The following is a 16,368-nucleotide window of genomic DNA, read 5'->3' as shown; positions in this document are numbered from 1 at the left end:
TCTGACAGCAGTGGTCTTGCTGATTCAGATAATATAGCATGAGGCAGACAAAATTCTATCTTTCAGACACCAGTGAAGTTCAGTTTCATATAAAAAGGTCACCAAACTTTCAGAATGTAATTCTGTTGTCTATGGTAGCTTTACTTTTGGTAAGCTCAGTCAGGTGTAAGAAGGAAGGTGCAATTTTGGATATTTGTACCAGATGACTAATGGATTTATGTAAGGCACATTGGCGATCTAATAGTCATGTGGATGCCTCAGGATCAGAGTCAAAAAGCATTTGGGTACTTATCTGAGGTACTGAATGGACAGCCATACCTGGGCCTCTTAATTCAGTAGGTGTCTTGGACAAATAACTCACTTTCAAAGCACTTCTCAAGGTGATTAGAACTGTTCTATTAAAAACCATGGCATTATTATTAATTTTGGAAGATAAGGTAATTTACAACTTTTTTCTCTTTTTCAGGTGATCTGGTTTCTGCCAGATCACAGATGTCTGTAGCATCACAGATGGACCTGCCCGAAGAAATTCAGCATCCATATACAAAATTTTCTGAATGGAAATTCAAGCTGTTTAAAGTGAGACCATTTGAAAAAACACCTTCTGATGACACCCAGCACATAAACAAAGATCATGCAGAAGAGGTCACTTCTTCAGACAAAGAAATCATCCTGTGTAATGATAAAGCAGTGCCAAGAGGAGAAAAGATGGACTTAATGGGCAATAGACAGGCACTTAAGAAAGATGCCAATGACTTGAAAACACAAGACAATAAAGCTCATCAGAACAATCTGAAGCAACTTTGCCGCATCTGTGGAGTTTCATTTAAAACTGATTGTAACAAAAGAACTCATCCAGTGCATGGGCCAGTAGATGATGAAACTCTGTGGCTTCTGAGAAAGAAAGAGAAAAAAGCAACCTCTTGGCCAGATCTTATCGCTAAGGTTTTTAAGATTGATGTGCGAGGGGATGTTGATACTATCCACCCCACACGATTTTGTCACAACTGCTGGAGTATTATCCATAGAAAATTCAGTAATACTCCATGTGAAGTATATTTTCCTAGGAACAGCACGATGGAGTGGCAACCCCATTCCCCAAACTGTGATGTGTGCCACACTACCAGTCGGGGAGCCAAGAGAAAAAGCCAGCCACCACCCAGTGTACAACACGGCAAACGTGTGAAGGTCATTGCAGAACGTGCTCGAGTAAACAGAGGTGTAAAGAACCAAGCACAGATAAACAACAAAAATTTAATGAAAGAGATTGTCAATTGCAAGAATATACATCTCAGCACCAAGCTGCTTGCAGTTGATTACCCAGCAGATTTCGTTAAATCCATCTCTTGCCAGATCTGTGAGCATATTTTGGCAGATCCAGTGGAAACAACATGTAAACACTTATTTTGCAGAACTTGCATCCTTAAATGTATCAAGGTTATGGGCAGCTATTGCCCTTCCTGCTGGTATCCTTGCTTCCCTACTGATCTGGTCACCCCAGTGAAATCCTTCCTGAACATCCTTGATAGCCTGGGTATAAGGTGCCCTATAAAGGAATGTGATGAAGAGATCTTGCATGGAAAATATGGCCAACACCTCTCCAGCCACAAGGAGATGAAAGATAGGGAGCTCTACAGCTACATAAATAAAGGCGGCCGACCAAGGCAGCATCTCCTGTCTTTGACCAGGAGAGCTCAGAAACATCGTCTGAGGGAGCTGAAACGTCAGGTCAAGGCTTTTGCTGAGAAAGAAGAGGGTGGCGATATCAAGGCTGTATGCATGACACTGTTCCTACTAGCTTTAAGAGCAAAAAATGAACACAAACAAGCAGATGAATTGGAGGCTATAATGCAAGGAAGGGGATCTGGACTTCACCCTGCTGTCTGCCTGGCAATCCGAGTCAACACATTTCTTAGCTGTAGCCAATATCATAAAATGTACAGAACGGTAAAAGCTGTCACTGGGAGGCAGATCTTCCAGCCTTTACATGCTCTTCGCACTGCTGAGAAAGCCCTCCTGCCAGGTTACCATCCATTCGAGTGGAAACCTCCCTTGAAAAATGTATCCACTAACACAGAAGTGGGAATTATAGATGGACTATCAGGATTGCCACTCTCAATTGATGACTACCCAGTAGATACAATTGCAAAGAGATTTCGATATGATGCAGCTTTGGTTTGTGCCTTAAAGGACATGGAGGAGGAGATCTTGGAAGGCATGAAAGCAAAAAACCTGGATGACTATTTGAATGGTCCCTTCACTGTGGTAGTAAAAGAGTCCTGTGATGGAATGGGAGATGTCAGTGAGAAGCATGGAAGCGGGCCTGCTGTCCCAGAGAAGGCTGTTCGCTTTTCTTTCACAGTCATGAATATCGCTATATCACATGGGAATGAAAGCAAGAGGATCTTTGAAGAAGTCAAGCCCAATTCAGAGTTGTGTTGCAAGCCCCTGTGCCTTATGCTGGCTGATGAATCGGATCATGAAACTCTGACAGCAATCCTGAGCCCCCTCATAGCAGAAAGAGAGGCTATGAAAAACAGTGAACTGCTACTTGAAATGGGAGGCATCCTGAGAACATTCAAATTCATCTTTAGGGGTACAGGATATGATGAGAAACTCGTGCGTGAAGTGGAAGGGCTGGAGGCCTCAGGTTCCACTTACATTTGTACGCTCTGTGACGCAACCCGCTTGGAAGCATCCCAGAATTTGGTCTTCCACTCAATAACCAGGAACCATGCTGAAAATCTGGAGCGATATGAAATATGGAGGTCCAACCCATATCATGAATCTGTTGATGAGCTCCGTGACAGAGTGAAGGGTGTTTCAGCCAAACCTTTTATTGAGACCGTTCCCTCCATAGATGCGTTGCACTGCGACATTGGCAATGCAGCAGAATTTTATAGGATTTTCCAGATGGAGATTGGTGAAGTTTATAAGAATCCTGATGTGTCTAAAGAGGAGAGGAAGAGGTGGCAGTTGGCTCTTGATAAACATCTCAGGAAGAAGATGAACTTGAAGCCTATGATGAGGATGAGTGGAAATTTTGCTAGAAAGCTCATGTCCAAGGAGACCGTAGAGGCAGTATGTGAATTAATAAAGTGTGAGGAAAGGCATGAAGCCCTAAAAGAACTAATGGAGCTTTATCTGAAGATGAAGCCAGTGTGGCGATCTTCCTGTCCTGCCAAGGAGTGTCCAGAACTGCTCTGCCAGTATAGCTACAATTCACAGCGTTTTGCTGAGCTCCTATCAACAAAGTTCAAGTACAGATATGAAGGCAAGATTACAAATTATTTCCACAAAACCCTTGCTCATGTTCCTGAAATCATTGAAAGAGATGGGTCCATTGGGGCCTGGGCAAGTGAAGGAAATGAGTCTGGAAACAAACTGTTCAGGAGGTTCCGAAAAATGAATGCCAGGCAGTCCAAATGCTATGAGATGGAGGATGTCTTGAAGCATCACTGGCTATATACCTCTAAGTACCTCCAGAAGTTCATGAATGCTCATAAAACATTAAAAAGCCAGGGCTTCACCATTGATCCAGAGGATAGTTTAGGTGACTCCTTGCCACTGGAGGTCTTGGAAGGCAATGATTCAGCGGAACTCTAAATGTAAAACACATTTGGGGTTGGGTTTGTGATGGTGTCTTCCTGCAAGGAGGCAGCTTCTTTTTCAGGCCTATAGAGGTACAGGGAAGTCTGAAATGATCATTTTTACACTCCCTTTTAAAGGTGGTGAGTGCAGTTTAATGAACACCACATCTGTTGGGTGTTTCCAAGAGGCAATGCTGTGGTGCATTTACCAGTTGTTATGTGAGATGAAAGCAGAAGCAAATTGCAAAGAAGGGTCTTCAGTTTATTTTGGTTCTAGAGTGTTGTTTGTAAGTGAGAAAGACAAAGTAAACAAGGTTTTATATAAAGTAGTATTTTGGAATTAATATGATTCTGGACAGTTATGTCAGTTGCTGAAAAAGGGAGCATGGCTATTTGTTCTGTCTGCATTTAAAAAACTATTTTGCTATTTAATTTTTAAGAGGGTTTGATTATTTTATTGACAGTCCTTTGACTTTTATAAGTAAAGATTCATCAGTGAGACACTTGAGTAATTGTTTTGGGATAAAGTTCAGTTATTTTTGTATAAAATACTGACTGAAGATGCAAACTTTGATTTTGCAAACTTTAAAAAGTATTTTTATTATTTAACATTTATATTGTAGTACTGCTTAGGAGCAGATGGTGGTATCACCATGCTAATTTACTATGTGAAGATATAGGAAAGGTAACTGGAAGTTTTTAAATATATTTTTATCATAGTCTGTTTACTCTAAAATGCAAACTTGTGCTCCTAAATCAGGATGTACAGTGCCTTGTGGTTATCTCACTATACAAAGTACATTCAAGCTCTGCTGTGTAGCTTGTTGCTTCACAAGCATTTTAGATTTCTATGGTAACTTCAGTATATAGCATAATTTGTATTAGTAGAGTTTTATTGGGTGAATTCCTGGCCTTGCTGAAGTCACCAGTAAATTGTCACTAACACCAGCAGGTCCACAGTTTTACCAAGTGACTTTAATCACAGCAGACCCATTTATCAAGATATGGATATTACCCTGATCACATAAATGCCAGTGTTCTGATCTTCTCTATTAGGATATTTCACTGACCGCTGCTGATGTGCTCCAACTGTATCTGCTATAGAGCATTTTCACACCTGGGGATACTCCACACTCATAGTCTAATTTTCCAAAAAAGAGTAATAATATTTATTAACCTCAAAGATAGTTGGCATACAAGATTAGTTAAAAAGCTATGAACTGTCTTGAAATTACTGCATACTGTATTTTACATTATTACCACAATGTTTAGTCAGCATTCCTCTGTACTATATTAGATGAACAATTTTGTTGGTGGTATTTGCCTTTCTGAAGTGGTATTTCATATATTCATATACTAAAATTATATGAATTTCACTCAATGACATTTTCATGAAATATACTCAAAAGTACCTGAGATGCCTTGGAATCACTTAGCCTTTCAGATTTGCACCTGTAGCTACAGCATTACTGTGTTTGGCATAATATTTCTGAAACAAGACTAAATGCAGAAACAATCAAAGCACAGATATAAAAGAATCCACTTTTTGCTTTTATTTTGATGTGGCAGAAGTTGGTTTGTGAGTGTCGGTGAACAACAAACTTAAAGAATTAATGGTCTGAGGTTTGTTTAGTAGTATCTTGTTCATGTTATTTACTCTGAGGGCCTGGTATTTACCATTTATGGACAGTGAAAAAATAGAGTTAAGTGTTTGTAATTAGTACAAATATAAGTGTTATCCCGATTATGTCAATATTATTAATTACAATACTATTTTTTAAAGTATTCTATAATTTAGAATTTTTAAATATAGTTTAGCATTTTAAAATATAGCTTATCATTATGTCAAAATTTGCAGTTGGAAATAATGCCTTTTACTTAAAACATTTACTTTTCTAAGCAGTCGTATGGACTACAGTGTCTTTTGTGTGATGTACCATGTACATCTACGCTTACTGAGTGTTCATTTCCAGATTAATTTTGTTTTTTCAGTTCTTTGAATAAAACAAGTATTTCCCATAGAGCATAAATACCAGGTTTACATAAGTATTATTCTTTACCAATAAATGCAGACAACAGGTTTTCCAGGGAGTATAAATATGAGGTATAAACAGCATCTTTTAGCAGTAAATGCAGATATAGTTTGCATTTTTGGTTGGCATATATTTCATTATGCAAATGGTTGCACACTTTTCTTTTTCCTCTATATGTATATTTGGGACAACAGTATTACCTTACCTTTCATCCTTGACCCTGCTTGAATAACCTAGGGCCTAGTTTAACAACCTCGACTCACCTCATGGTGATTTTCACTCCATTGAAGTGGTATATACAGTTTTTGCTGCCTTTTGCACAGAAGTAAATTTCACCCCCAAGTAATCCGTTCATTGCAATACATATGTGCCACTGGAGTGACAGACCAGACTTGCTTCATTTTGCACAGGGAATTTCAGTGACTCTGCTGACATTTTCAAATTCCAAATTCACTTTAACAAGCTGCTGATGTAACAGCAAGTGATTTGTCTCACTGCCTTCAAAAGGGTTTAGTAAGTGTTACCCATATATGTATGATTTCTCAAGATGAGGCTTATATCCTGGGGTAACTCATCAGACTGAACAGAACCTGCATGGGGACAGAGGAATGTGGTGCATGTGAAAGTATTCTTTTGGGAAATATTAGTAAGCCATCAAGACACATTTCACACTCTACCAGCTCTGGGCAGGATAGCTGAGTAGAGAATGACTGCTATGTTTTCCCTTCCCTTCCCTTCCCTTTTCTCCTGAATCTAGTTTAAACCTCTTTTTCCCCATTGTTGACATCTTCTGTAAGTCAAGAGACCCTCTTTGAGAGTTTTGAACTCATTAGAACAAACACACTGAAAGGGTAGGTACCTGCAAGTGAAGCTTTTGTAAACAGGGATAACAGTGCTGCATGTACACAGCCATGCATCAGAAGGCAAACAAGTTCTGACTGCAGACAGGCACATCATTTGGTTGCGCAGTCTATTGTTAAGCTTTTTGAAGAGGCTTTAGAAATATGGATACACTTTTATTCATGGTACTCTTTCAAACCTTCACGTTTTCTTTTTTTGTTAATACTTGGTACAAATCCTTCAGTAATTAATTTTATTGTTCTGTAATTGTATTGACTGTAGTTTTTATACAATCACATTTTGTATCTTGTTTTGTTTGGTTTTATTCGAGGGCTTTGTATTGTGAATTGCCATGTTATGAAATGATGTGAACTATGCTAGAAGCCATGATTCTGGTCTCACATATTTTTTTCCTCACGGAATAATTCTACTGACTTTAAGCAAATCACCTTTGACTTTTAGTCAGGTAATTCAGAAACAAGTTCTGGATATTTACAGCATCCTAATTCTGACTACACTGAGTTCCGTGCTTTGTCTCACAGCATGGCTTCATAATTGTACTTTTTCTTATTGTATTACAGTTTCTTAATTCATTACACCTGTTTAAAATAAAGGTCTTGTAAACATTTACATTTCTGGCTTTGTATTTCTTAGAAGTTTTTCAACTATGCACATAATTTCATGGTAACAGTCTTACTTTTAATTCAAATTGTGGACTCTTTTCATATTTAGGCAGTTTTAATACCCAGAGACAACTGCAATTCCAGCCCTATTCTAGAAGTCACTAAATTATCACAGATGAAGATTACTCTGTGAGTCTCAGCAGTCCTTTCAGCACCTTTCCTCACAGGCAACTGTTTGACTGAAAACTAAACTAATTTTAAAACAGTTTTATTTGGTCTGTAAATGGCTTTTGCTTCATTTACAAATATCATCCCAGTGTTTGTTTAAAATCAGCCATGCACTGTTACACCCATGCTAATATGTTAAGCCTCTTTGCTGGCTTTGTGCATCCTTTGCATCAAATTTTGGCTACTTGTCATAGACTGAGCTGCAAAGATTAGTTCCAATCTACCTTTCAGTTCATTATTTGTAGCTTCCCTTTATTCTACTTCAGAACTCTTTCTTCCCTGCAGTGATACCTGAGGGTCAAAAGACTTACGTAAACCAACCGGTTTGCATGAATTAATGATGAGCAAATTAAGCTACCTGACTTCTTTGTTCAATCAGGTAATTAGACATCTAATTGCTGGACTTTATATCACCAACTTAGTTCTTTCAGCTGACCTTGAATAAAAAATGTCGGATGGAAAAAACAGAACCCATAGAAAACAAAAAAACAAGCCTCAAAGGGTTCCGTGGTAAATTATGATGTTTTACCTCTTTTATTCATAAATCTGTAATAACTGACTGAATTTTACTTTCCATATGTTCCTACTGGAATCGGGATCAAATGAAGAATAATGAAGCCTGTCACTGCTCTTCTTCAAAGTACTGTTTTAGGTGACTGAATATGGCATAATTTTCAAACAAGCTGACCAGCTGCAACTCCTGAGAGCCTTCTGCATCAAGCTTAATATTGTCCATAATACAAAAACACACATCAGAAAAGATTTAATTAGCACCTTTTCTAGCAGCATCAGGAGAGAGGTCAAGGGGTGTATTTTCAATGCCCAGTTCTTCCTCTGAAGATGGGCATTCTGAGCCAGTGGACAAGGGAATACACAATAACTACCACCTGGAGGAGGTCCTGCACACCTGTGGTAGTGGCCAGTGTCCCGTTCTTCCTGCATATGTGTATGTATTTAGAAATCAAAAGGTTTATAATGTTATTGTCTTGTTTTTTTGAAAGAAAAAATGGGCTTTGGTGTCACAATTTTCAAAGGTCAAGTAGAGACACCAAATTGGAGTTTGATTTTTGGAGGCTGTTCCTCAAGCCTGTCCCTTAGTCTTCTTTGAAACTGGATAGGGTAGGAAATCAAACACGGAGGGAACTATTGCCACCAATCACGAAAAAAAAAGAAAGCCAGTCCTTCTGTCTTTAATACATTGAGTGTAGCAGTAAATAACTTTACAGATTCATTTTCAATCTGAATTCAGTCTTTTCCTTTTGCTTTGAGCTCCCAGTTGTATTATTTCCACTCCTTTCAATGGTCTATTGTCACAATGAGTCACTCTGAACTATGACACATGGTTTAGTGCTACCACTAAAGTTTGTGTTGTGCCTTTCCTGTAGATTAATCAGGTACTTCAGGGTCCAAGCACCTTTCAGGAGCAGTAAAATCCATATATTATTCTCATAAAAGCCAATAATAACAACATTGTGTTACTAAAATATGGCTGGGAACCATGATGCTGCTTGTTGTGGTTACAAACCACATAGGTCAGTTGGATGCAGATACAATAGAGATTTACTTCTGCACTCGAATCTACTTCATTTTATCTTCTAATTCTAACCTACCTGAGGAAGAAACATCTTGTATTGATTAGCTGGTTTTGAAGACAATCAATGCTCTAACAAGTACATGGCTCAAAAGTGTCATCAGAATTATCAGGGAATTAAGTACTTTCTGTAGTCTTAACTACTACGTCAAGTGTCATCTTTACAGGCTGATGTTCATATATCCCTTTATGTTTGACTCCTTTGGAATATTATATTTTACTCTGACTTTTTACTCTGAGCTGTGATTTACTGCTGCATGTACTGCCCTTCACTATGAGGCTGGGACATGGTTTGACCAAACAATTTCTCCTTCCTGCTCAAATAAACCGTATATTTAAAGAAAAGCACAGCTCGAACATGCAATACGCTAACATTATGGGCCTGATGAGGAATACTGTAAAGTCTGACTGTGAACTGCTTTTTTTCATAGCCACAGCCTTAAAGTAAAGGACAACAATTCAGGTAAGAATTGGAAGGGGCTGCAATGGGTGCTTGTGCCTGCCACATGCTAAGGCTACCTGCCCTCCTCTCCTAGGGGCTCAGGGCGTCACTGCAGCTGCAGGAGTCAGTTCTGGAAACTCAAGAGATGGTCCCACCTTACTGCAACTGCACCACCAGTGCCTGATCCACCAGGCTTTATCTCAGGCCAAACGTTGTTTCTGCTAGGCCAGTGTCGAGCTTTCGCTTTGGAAAATGTTTCCATCCTTTTATTTGTCTGCATGAGCAGACAAATTTGTCACACAATGTGGAGTCTGAGGAATTTGAGATAATGACAGTAACTGGGAGAGGTAACAGGCAAAAACTCAGACTGGACATTGCGAGGAAGTTCTATAATTGTGAGGAGTCTGTTGTAAAATGGTGAAGGGACAAGGGGTGGAGCTTTGTTGTGTGAGTATAGTGTCCCCCTTTGTTGGTGTTGTGATGATGTGGTTTTAATTTTGGTGTGGAATTTTTTTGGTTGATGTAAATGAAGTCTATGGAGAGTGTGTGATGAATGTATATTTTAATGACAATTCAGCTGAGTAAGACCTATGACTAACCTACAAAAGGGGATGTTGACTATTGAATTTCACCAGTTTGAAGGGACTTTACATGGGCATTATATTAATTTCCTGGAAAAACATATAGCACTATATACTCTAGCTTAGGTAAAGTAGCATGACAAAGGAACAGGAAGCCAGCACTGAATTTGAAGGATTTATACCAATATCAAGCTGGTGAGAGGGTAGTCAGGGCGATATACTTCCCATTTACAAGCTCTACCCAAACTATAACCTCCTCAGCACATGAAAAGGTTGGAAAAGGAAACTTTGTATGGTTGCCCTTTACTTTCCTCTGCTGTTGACTTGAATTGTTAAGGTTTTAAGGAGAGTATTGTGCATACATGTCTGTGTCAATAGGAATGCTGTGCTACACGTGCTGCCTTGTAAAGGAGTGGCTGCTCAGGGCCTGCACATAGTGATCAAACGGCTGACAGCTGCTCCTGTTTTTCTTTTTTATTCAGAGGTCCAGCATGAGAGCTGGACTGTGAGTACTGAACTATTATTGTTGGCTCACAAATGTTGAGCTGATGGTATTGATTTTTTGAAAAGATGTTTGCAGCAGTAATAAAAATAAAAAATAAAGTCAAGAATGATGAGGCTTTACAAACAGCCAATAAAAGAATCCACAAAAAAGTTAGTAAACTCTTGGGCTATTCAACCTTGACAATGTCCTTTTCAATCTGAATCCAATCTTCTTCTTGTGCTTTGAGCAGCCAGCTGCATTTGTTTCCACCCTCACAATGCTCCACTGGCTCAGTGAGTCACTCTGAGCTACAGCTCACACTTTTAAGCTTTCACACTCTACACAGTCACCCTGGGAGAGCAGAGAAAGAAATGTGTAGTGGAGGACCTGGAGTAAATGATAAAAGTCCTGTTCATCAGAAGGAACTTCCTCTGAAGTCAATGGGAGCTCACAGCATGGGGTGGCTGTGAAGCTAGACCCCTTATCAGACTTCAGATCGACCTCCCAAGCACACATGCTGTCCTTTCGTAGACTTTGGGATTTACGGTGTTTGATTTACCCCATGAGTAGGTGAAAAAAATCAGTCATTTTTATTATAAACTTTATTAGCTTACTAGATTTTAAAAAATACAAACACAAAGCAGTTGTTGAGCATAGTGGTTTAAAAAAGCAATTTGATTTTTACTGTGAGATTATATTCCACAGCTGTAGCCAAAACTGACATATAATCATACAGTACCTCTCAAAATCAAAAATTAATTCTCCAGAATTAAATGCTCCATATGTAAGCTTTCCATAATGGAAGTCTCAGAAGAAAACTGACCTTCAGTGTCTGAATATTTCATTATTTCTGACACAATAGACTTAAGCCACCACTTTAGTTTAAAACCAGAGTAATTAGTCTAATTTTATTTCATTACACCAACATAAAATTGGAGTAATGCAGGTATAAATTAGGCTAAATATTTCTAGAACTACTCACTAAGAGATAAAATTAAAACGGATAATATAATGTTCTTTATGGACAGATGCTAACACCACTGAGTGCATGGGATAATGTCTTATACTACCGGCAGTTCCATTAAATTCACTGGGGATAACCGGGGAGCAAGTTGTAGCGTAAAATACAGCACGAAGTTACCAGCATCTGGCTGTGTGTTTGCACAATGCCCTCTGTGATGGGGTTCTTATCTGGATATTACAAAAATATACATAAGAGATAAAATAAATTCATGAGCTTTGAAACATAACTGAAATATTGACATAATTGAAATCAGCTAAATAAAAAGATCTCTTCAAGCTCCAGTAACCCATTCTGCTTTAACCATTACAAGCTGTCTTTGTGATTTCACTTCCTCCCAGGCAAATAAAATCAGCAGTGTAAATCTACTCAAACAATCTCCGAAGAAAGGACTTTTTCGTGGGTGTTGTTAACTTCATGGCTATCTTTCTGCGCAACGGTTTCATGGGTTGCTTTTTCAGGTGCACCACCTTTTTGGGAGTTTGTAGCCCTTTGTTAAGATCAACATGCTCGTTGCAGAAGTACTTGACATTTGCTTCTGAGAGACGTAGAAGCATGCTCTCTGAGAGATCCATACATTGTGCATGGACCCAGTGGCCACCCCCATTGGAACACAGTATCATTGCAGGCTTGTTGAGTTCTGTCGAATAGAAAGGGACCCAGGTGTTAATGTCAATATTGCAACTGGCAGAGCAGGTGATCCAATAGCCCGTTTCTGATTCATCTTCTTCATCATCTTCATTGTAAGTGTCAGTATCATCAACATCAAAGCTATTGGCTTCAGTGCTAAAACAAAACTCTTCCGAATCTTCAAATGGAGTGGAGTCTCCAGGGTCTTCAGTCGATGTCTGACTGCAAATTTGTGCTGTCAGTTCTTCCTCCTTGTCCTCTTCTGCTCCTTTGCATCTCAAAATGTAGAAGTAGTTTGCATCTGAGATTAACTGTTTGTTGGCCCCTGGAATGCCAAGCAATACAGACCCTTTGCCCATATCACAGCCAAACCACATCCTGCAGTGTTTAATATCTGGTGTCCAGTCTGGGCTTGCCCTTTCAACAATCTGTATCTTATTATCTTCCAGAACTATGGTGTTACACGCCAACCGTTTCTGGTTGTCATACTGGTAGCCCCCAACAAGGACAAATTCTGTATCACTGGTTTGAGTCACTATAGCACTTGAGACAGATATCCCCCCTGGCAGGATGGTGCAGGTCACGGCTGGGCTGCCCAGGGGTAGATCAACTTTTAGCTTGTACAAGTTGGGGGACCTGGTGTTATTTTGAAGTGAATGGCCTCCCAAAATGTAGATTGTATCATTTCTGGCAACTGAAACATGGAAGGAAAGTCCATCTTGAAGCTCTGGAAGTATGTATGATGTACAGCATCCAAACTCAAAATCAATAAGAAACACAGAGGGCAAACAGTCAACTACGCTGTTCCATTTTTCAGTGGTTCTTTGTGCAAGGGGAGTATATGATCTCCCTCCAAATACAACGCTCATGCTTTTTCCCCGGCTATGAACTACATTAATTGTATGCCCATATCTAGCTTCAGGGATATCTCCACCCAGGTCTTTCTCAATGCATTGGAATGTAGTTTTCTTGCTATTTTTGCTTACGAGACTAATAATGTAAATCTTATCAGAAAGGTCATTGTTAGGTGTTTTCCCACCATGGATGATGTACTCGTGCTCATCAGACTTCGCATTGCCTCTGAGCGTGCAAAGAGCAGGGTAGCGGAGAGGGGGGAGGTAACAGGAGTCTTTAGAGAAGAAGGCAGGTTTCATTTTGAGCTCATTCTGCTTTATATCGAGGAAGAAAACACCAGTGGGGCAGGATCTCTTCGGCCATCCTTTCTGCCCAAAAAAGAAAACATGCCCATCAAAATTCAGGAGAGAGAAGCCCGGCTGAAGCAGGGATGAATTACTGACAGCTGATACCATCTGCAGCGACATTTCATCTGCTGACTGGGCCATACTGCGGTCAATATCTGAGGAAAAAACACAAAACAAGCAGGTGAAACATGCTTTAGACCCTATGGGGGTTGCTAAACAGTGCTTGAATAAATCGTTAATACGAAGTTGCATTTCGGTTCACACTTTGAGACCCAAAAAGAGACGCTTTTCTGCAACTCAAGGAATCAAGTAAGAGCCGTGTAGCGGTTCCACGGTCTTTTGTACAACTGCGGCCTGTAACACCCGAAGGACGGTGTCCGCGGCCCCAGCGCGGCCGCCCGATGCTGCGAGTCCAGCCACCTCCCCGCTGCGGGCCCGGCAGCTCCATCGAGCCGGCGGCCCCGCGGCCTGCTGGGGACGGTAGTTCTCGCTCGGCTCTTCGGCCCGGCCCGGCCCGGAGCGGCGCGGCCGCCGCTCGGCTCCTCCCCGGCCGTGAGGGAGTCCGGGGGCGGAGGGACCAGCGCCGGAGGTGACACAAGGCAGGCTCTTTCCCGCCCCTTTCTCGCCCCGGCAGTGCCGGGCTGGAGAACCCCGGGCGCCGCGGGCCGCCTCAGCGCCGGGTCCGCAGAGCAGGGGCGGGAGGGTCGGGCAGCCGCGGCCACTGGGGCCCTGCCTGGGGAGGCCGCCTGCCCGGTCCTCGCCCCGGCCCCAGGGGCACCCCGCCGGTGGGGTGGGTGGGGGGCTCCCCTCCCCTCCGGGCCCTGAGCCGGGCCTGCGAGCGCCGTAGTCGGGGCGCTGAAGTGAGCGTGTCCGTGGCCGAGTGCGAGCTTCAGTTTGAGCACTTTGGAGGTTTCCAAAGAAAACATCAAGATCTGTCGAAGACGCGTAGGATCAGTCGATGCCAGCGGTATTTCTAACCACGTAGGTGTCGCTGGAGCTGTAGAGGTAGAAGCTGTTAGTGCCGGGCGTGAATCTCGAACGCTTGTGCTGAACAGGTAACTGGTCTGGGAGCGTCGCTGCCAGCTGCGGTCATAGTGCCATCAAATCCTTTATCTTTGACGTTTGCTGTTTGCTCATCCTTTCGTGAGTAGATTTCAAGGGATATCTTTTTTTACCTGCTTGTTCAAAAGCCTGAAAGAGTTTACGTAGTCAGCCTGGGTAATAACACTGAAAGAGCTTTGGAGATCACAGGCACCAGAGAAAGGGACAACTGCCTGGTTCATTGGCACCGTCCTTTGGTGACAGCAGAGTTGTATCTTTTAGTAAATGGCCAAGTTCCCTGTCCCAGCCTTTGCTAAATCCCCAGGATTTAAAGGTGTGAGCTAGCTTTCAAATACAATATTTGGAAAAAAAGAAACAAACCAAAACCCTCTACATTTTAAAATACAATTCCTTGTTTTGAAATCTTTAGGATTCATATTTTCCTTGCTCCTGCTTTTTGTTTTGCTGTAACAACAAAAACAAGACACATAGGGTTTCCTTTTTTTTTTTTTTTTTTTTAAAGGAAGGATCAGTATCTTCTAGTTATGTGATGTCAAAACCTGGGGACTCCAGAACAACATAGTGTGCAGTGAGAGTCACTGTAAAATGGGAACTGATGACACTGACTATATCAAATTGCCATCAGCACATGTTCCCAAGCACAGTAGGGATGGTTGTACTACGTTCCTGTACTGCCTGCCTGCTCCACTTTCTGGTACGCAAACTGCTGTGCTAAAATACAGATCTGCCATTAAAAGTTTCCAAAGGTAGGCGAGCCTGGTCAGATGTGCTTAGGCCAGAGCACAGGGACACGGTAGGCATAGCCACTACTGAGTCTATTCTAAAAATAATCCGTGGAATAGCTGTCTTATCTTTTTAAATGTTGTGGAATCATCCAAAGATCATGGTCAAGTTCTGTTCACTCTGTAGCCAGTCCTAATTCCTCTGCCCTGAAGGTGGTAGTTTTTTCTACATTTGGATTCCTTTTCAGAAGTACTGCACTGTAGGTGAAGTTCAGTTACGAGTTAATTGAATTAGTGAACCCTCTTCTGAGCATGTCAGTATACACAGCAGGTTTTGTTCCTATTATTTGCATGAAGAAAGGTTTGCGAAGTTATTTGCCTTCAGGTGATGTACTAAACAGGAATCTCTGCTGCTTGTTTCTTATAGCCATCCAAAAATGGTGTTGTTAGAGGAACTTGAACTAAGTTGAGTTTACTGGGTTAGATTTCCTTTGTCTCTTCTTTCATATTCTTCCAATAGCTTCTTTGTTTTTACAGTATCTTTAGAAAAGTAATGTTTTCCATACTGAAGATGCCACAAGCACACCTGTAAGGTAGCATTCTATATTTTGTAACACTAGTGTTCTACATTTGACTGCTGGTTTATATTTGAAGTCTAATGAGTATTAAAAAAGGCAAACAATTTAATGGAAATGTTGGCATTCATCTTATATTCTTACATATACTTCAAGACTCTCCAAATACAACAATTATTAGTGTCCACAATGTCACAAACTATTTCCCAAATATCGAGCAGTACTCAGTTCTGAAGAGTATGCTATCTGAAGAGACTGTTGCAGATACAGGGTAGAGAAGAGACCAATGAAAATGATTAAAAGTGAGATTGATAGGCACACAGGACTTACTGGTTAAATAAACACACTTAAGCACACTTCCTCCTTGTCATCCCTTAATATTTCTTGAACTTTACCTAAGCAAGCAGTTCAGTAAGTAACGTAGAGAATATTTATCCTAGATTCTCTGGCAGAAGTAGCTCCTCAGGCACATGCTGGAATTGCTTTGGCTTTCCAGGTTGTTTCCTGCTCATTATGGTGTGTTAATACAGTGTGGTTGATCTTTGGCTATGCTGACCTCCTCCTCTAACCTTCCAACATCACTGATTCCTTTGGGCCAACGCTCATCTGACCCTGAGCAGCTTCAGGGAGCCCAAAAGGTAGAAATCTAACCTATAACCAAAAAGTTTAAAGTTTTTTTGTGGCTTTATGCTCAAAACCACATCACTGCCAAGTCGGATTAGCATTAGTGCCAGCGTGGAAGGA

At 40.9% G+C, this 16,368-nt stretch overlaps 3 protein-coding genes across 10 annotated transcripts in view; 2 read left to right on the top strand and 1 right to left on the bottom strand.

The window, feature by feature from the left end:
• Nucleotides 1-492: 492 nt before the first annotated feature.
• RAG1 (recombination activating 1) lies at nucleotides 493-3,606 on the top strand. The gene has a single exon (XM_009507103.2). It carries the CDS (start codon nucleotides 493-495, stop codon nucleotides 3,604-3,606), a length of 3,114 nt encoding a protein of 1,037 aa, XP_009505398.1.
• Nucleotides 3,607-11,006: 7,400 nt separating this feature from the next.
• Nucleotides 11,007-13,918, bottom strand: RAG2 (recombination activating 2). Its single transcript, XM_009507104.2, has one exon. It carries the CDS (start codon nucleotides 13,515-13,517, stop codon nucleotides 11,799-11,801), a length of 1,719 nt encoding a protein of 572 aa, XP_009505399.2. The 5' UTR covers nucleotides 13,518-13,918; the 3' UTR covers nucleotides 11,007-11,798.
• A 190-nt stretch (nucleotides 13,919-14,108) lies between these two features.
• The window catches only part of IFTAP (intraflagellar transport associated protein), a 56,295-nt gene continuing 54,035 nt past the window's right edge, over nucleotides 14,109-16,368 (top strand). For 5 of the 8 annotated variants that reach the window (XM_064452323.1, XM_064452318.1, XM_064452325.1 and 2 more), the window contains exon 1: nucleotides 14,109-14,246. The gene's annotated coding sequence lies outside the window, so the exon portion shown is untranslated. Of the gene's footprint in view, nucleotides 14,321-14,829; nucleotides 15,074-16,368 lie in introns of all 8 variants that reach the window. The other 3 variants (XM_064452322.1, XM_064452321.1, XM_064452319.1) reach the window with 3 other exon arrangements.

This window comes from Phalacrocorax carbo, chromosome 5, assembly GCF_963921805.1.
Source record: "Phalacrocorax carbo chromosome 5, bPhaCar2.1, whole genome shotgun sequence".
NCBI classification, from domain to species: Eukaryota; Metazoa; Chordata; class Aves; order Suliformes; family Phalacrocoracidae; genus Phalacrocorax; species Phalacrocorax carbo.
Note: the sequence above shows the minus strand (reverse complement) of the source record. Positions and strands in the feature narration are given on the sequence as shown.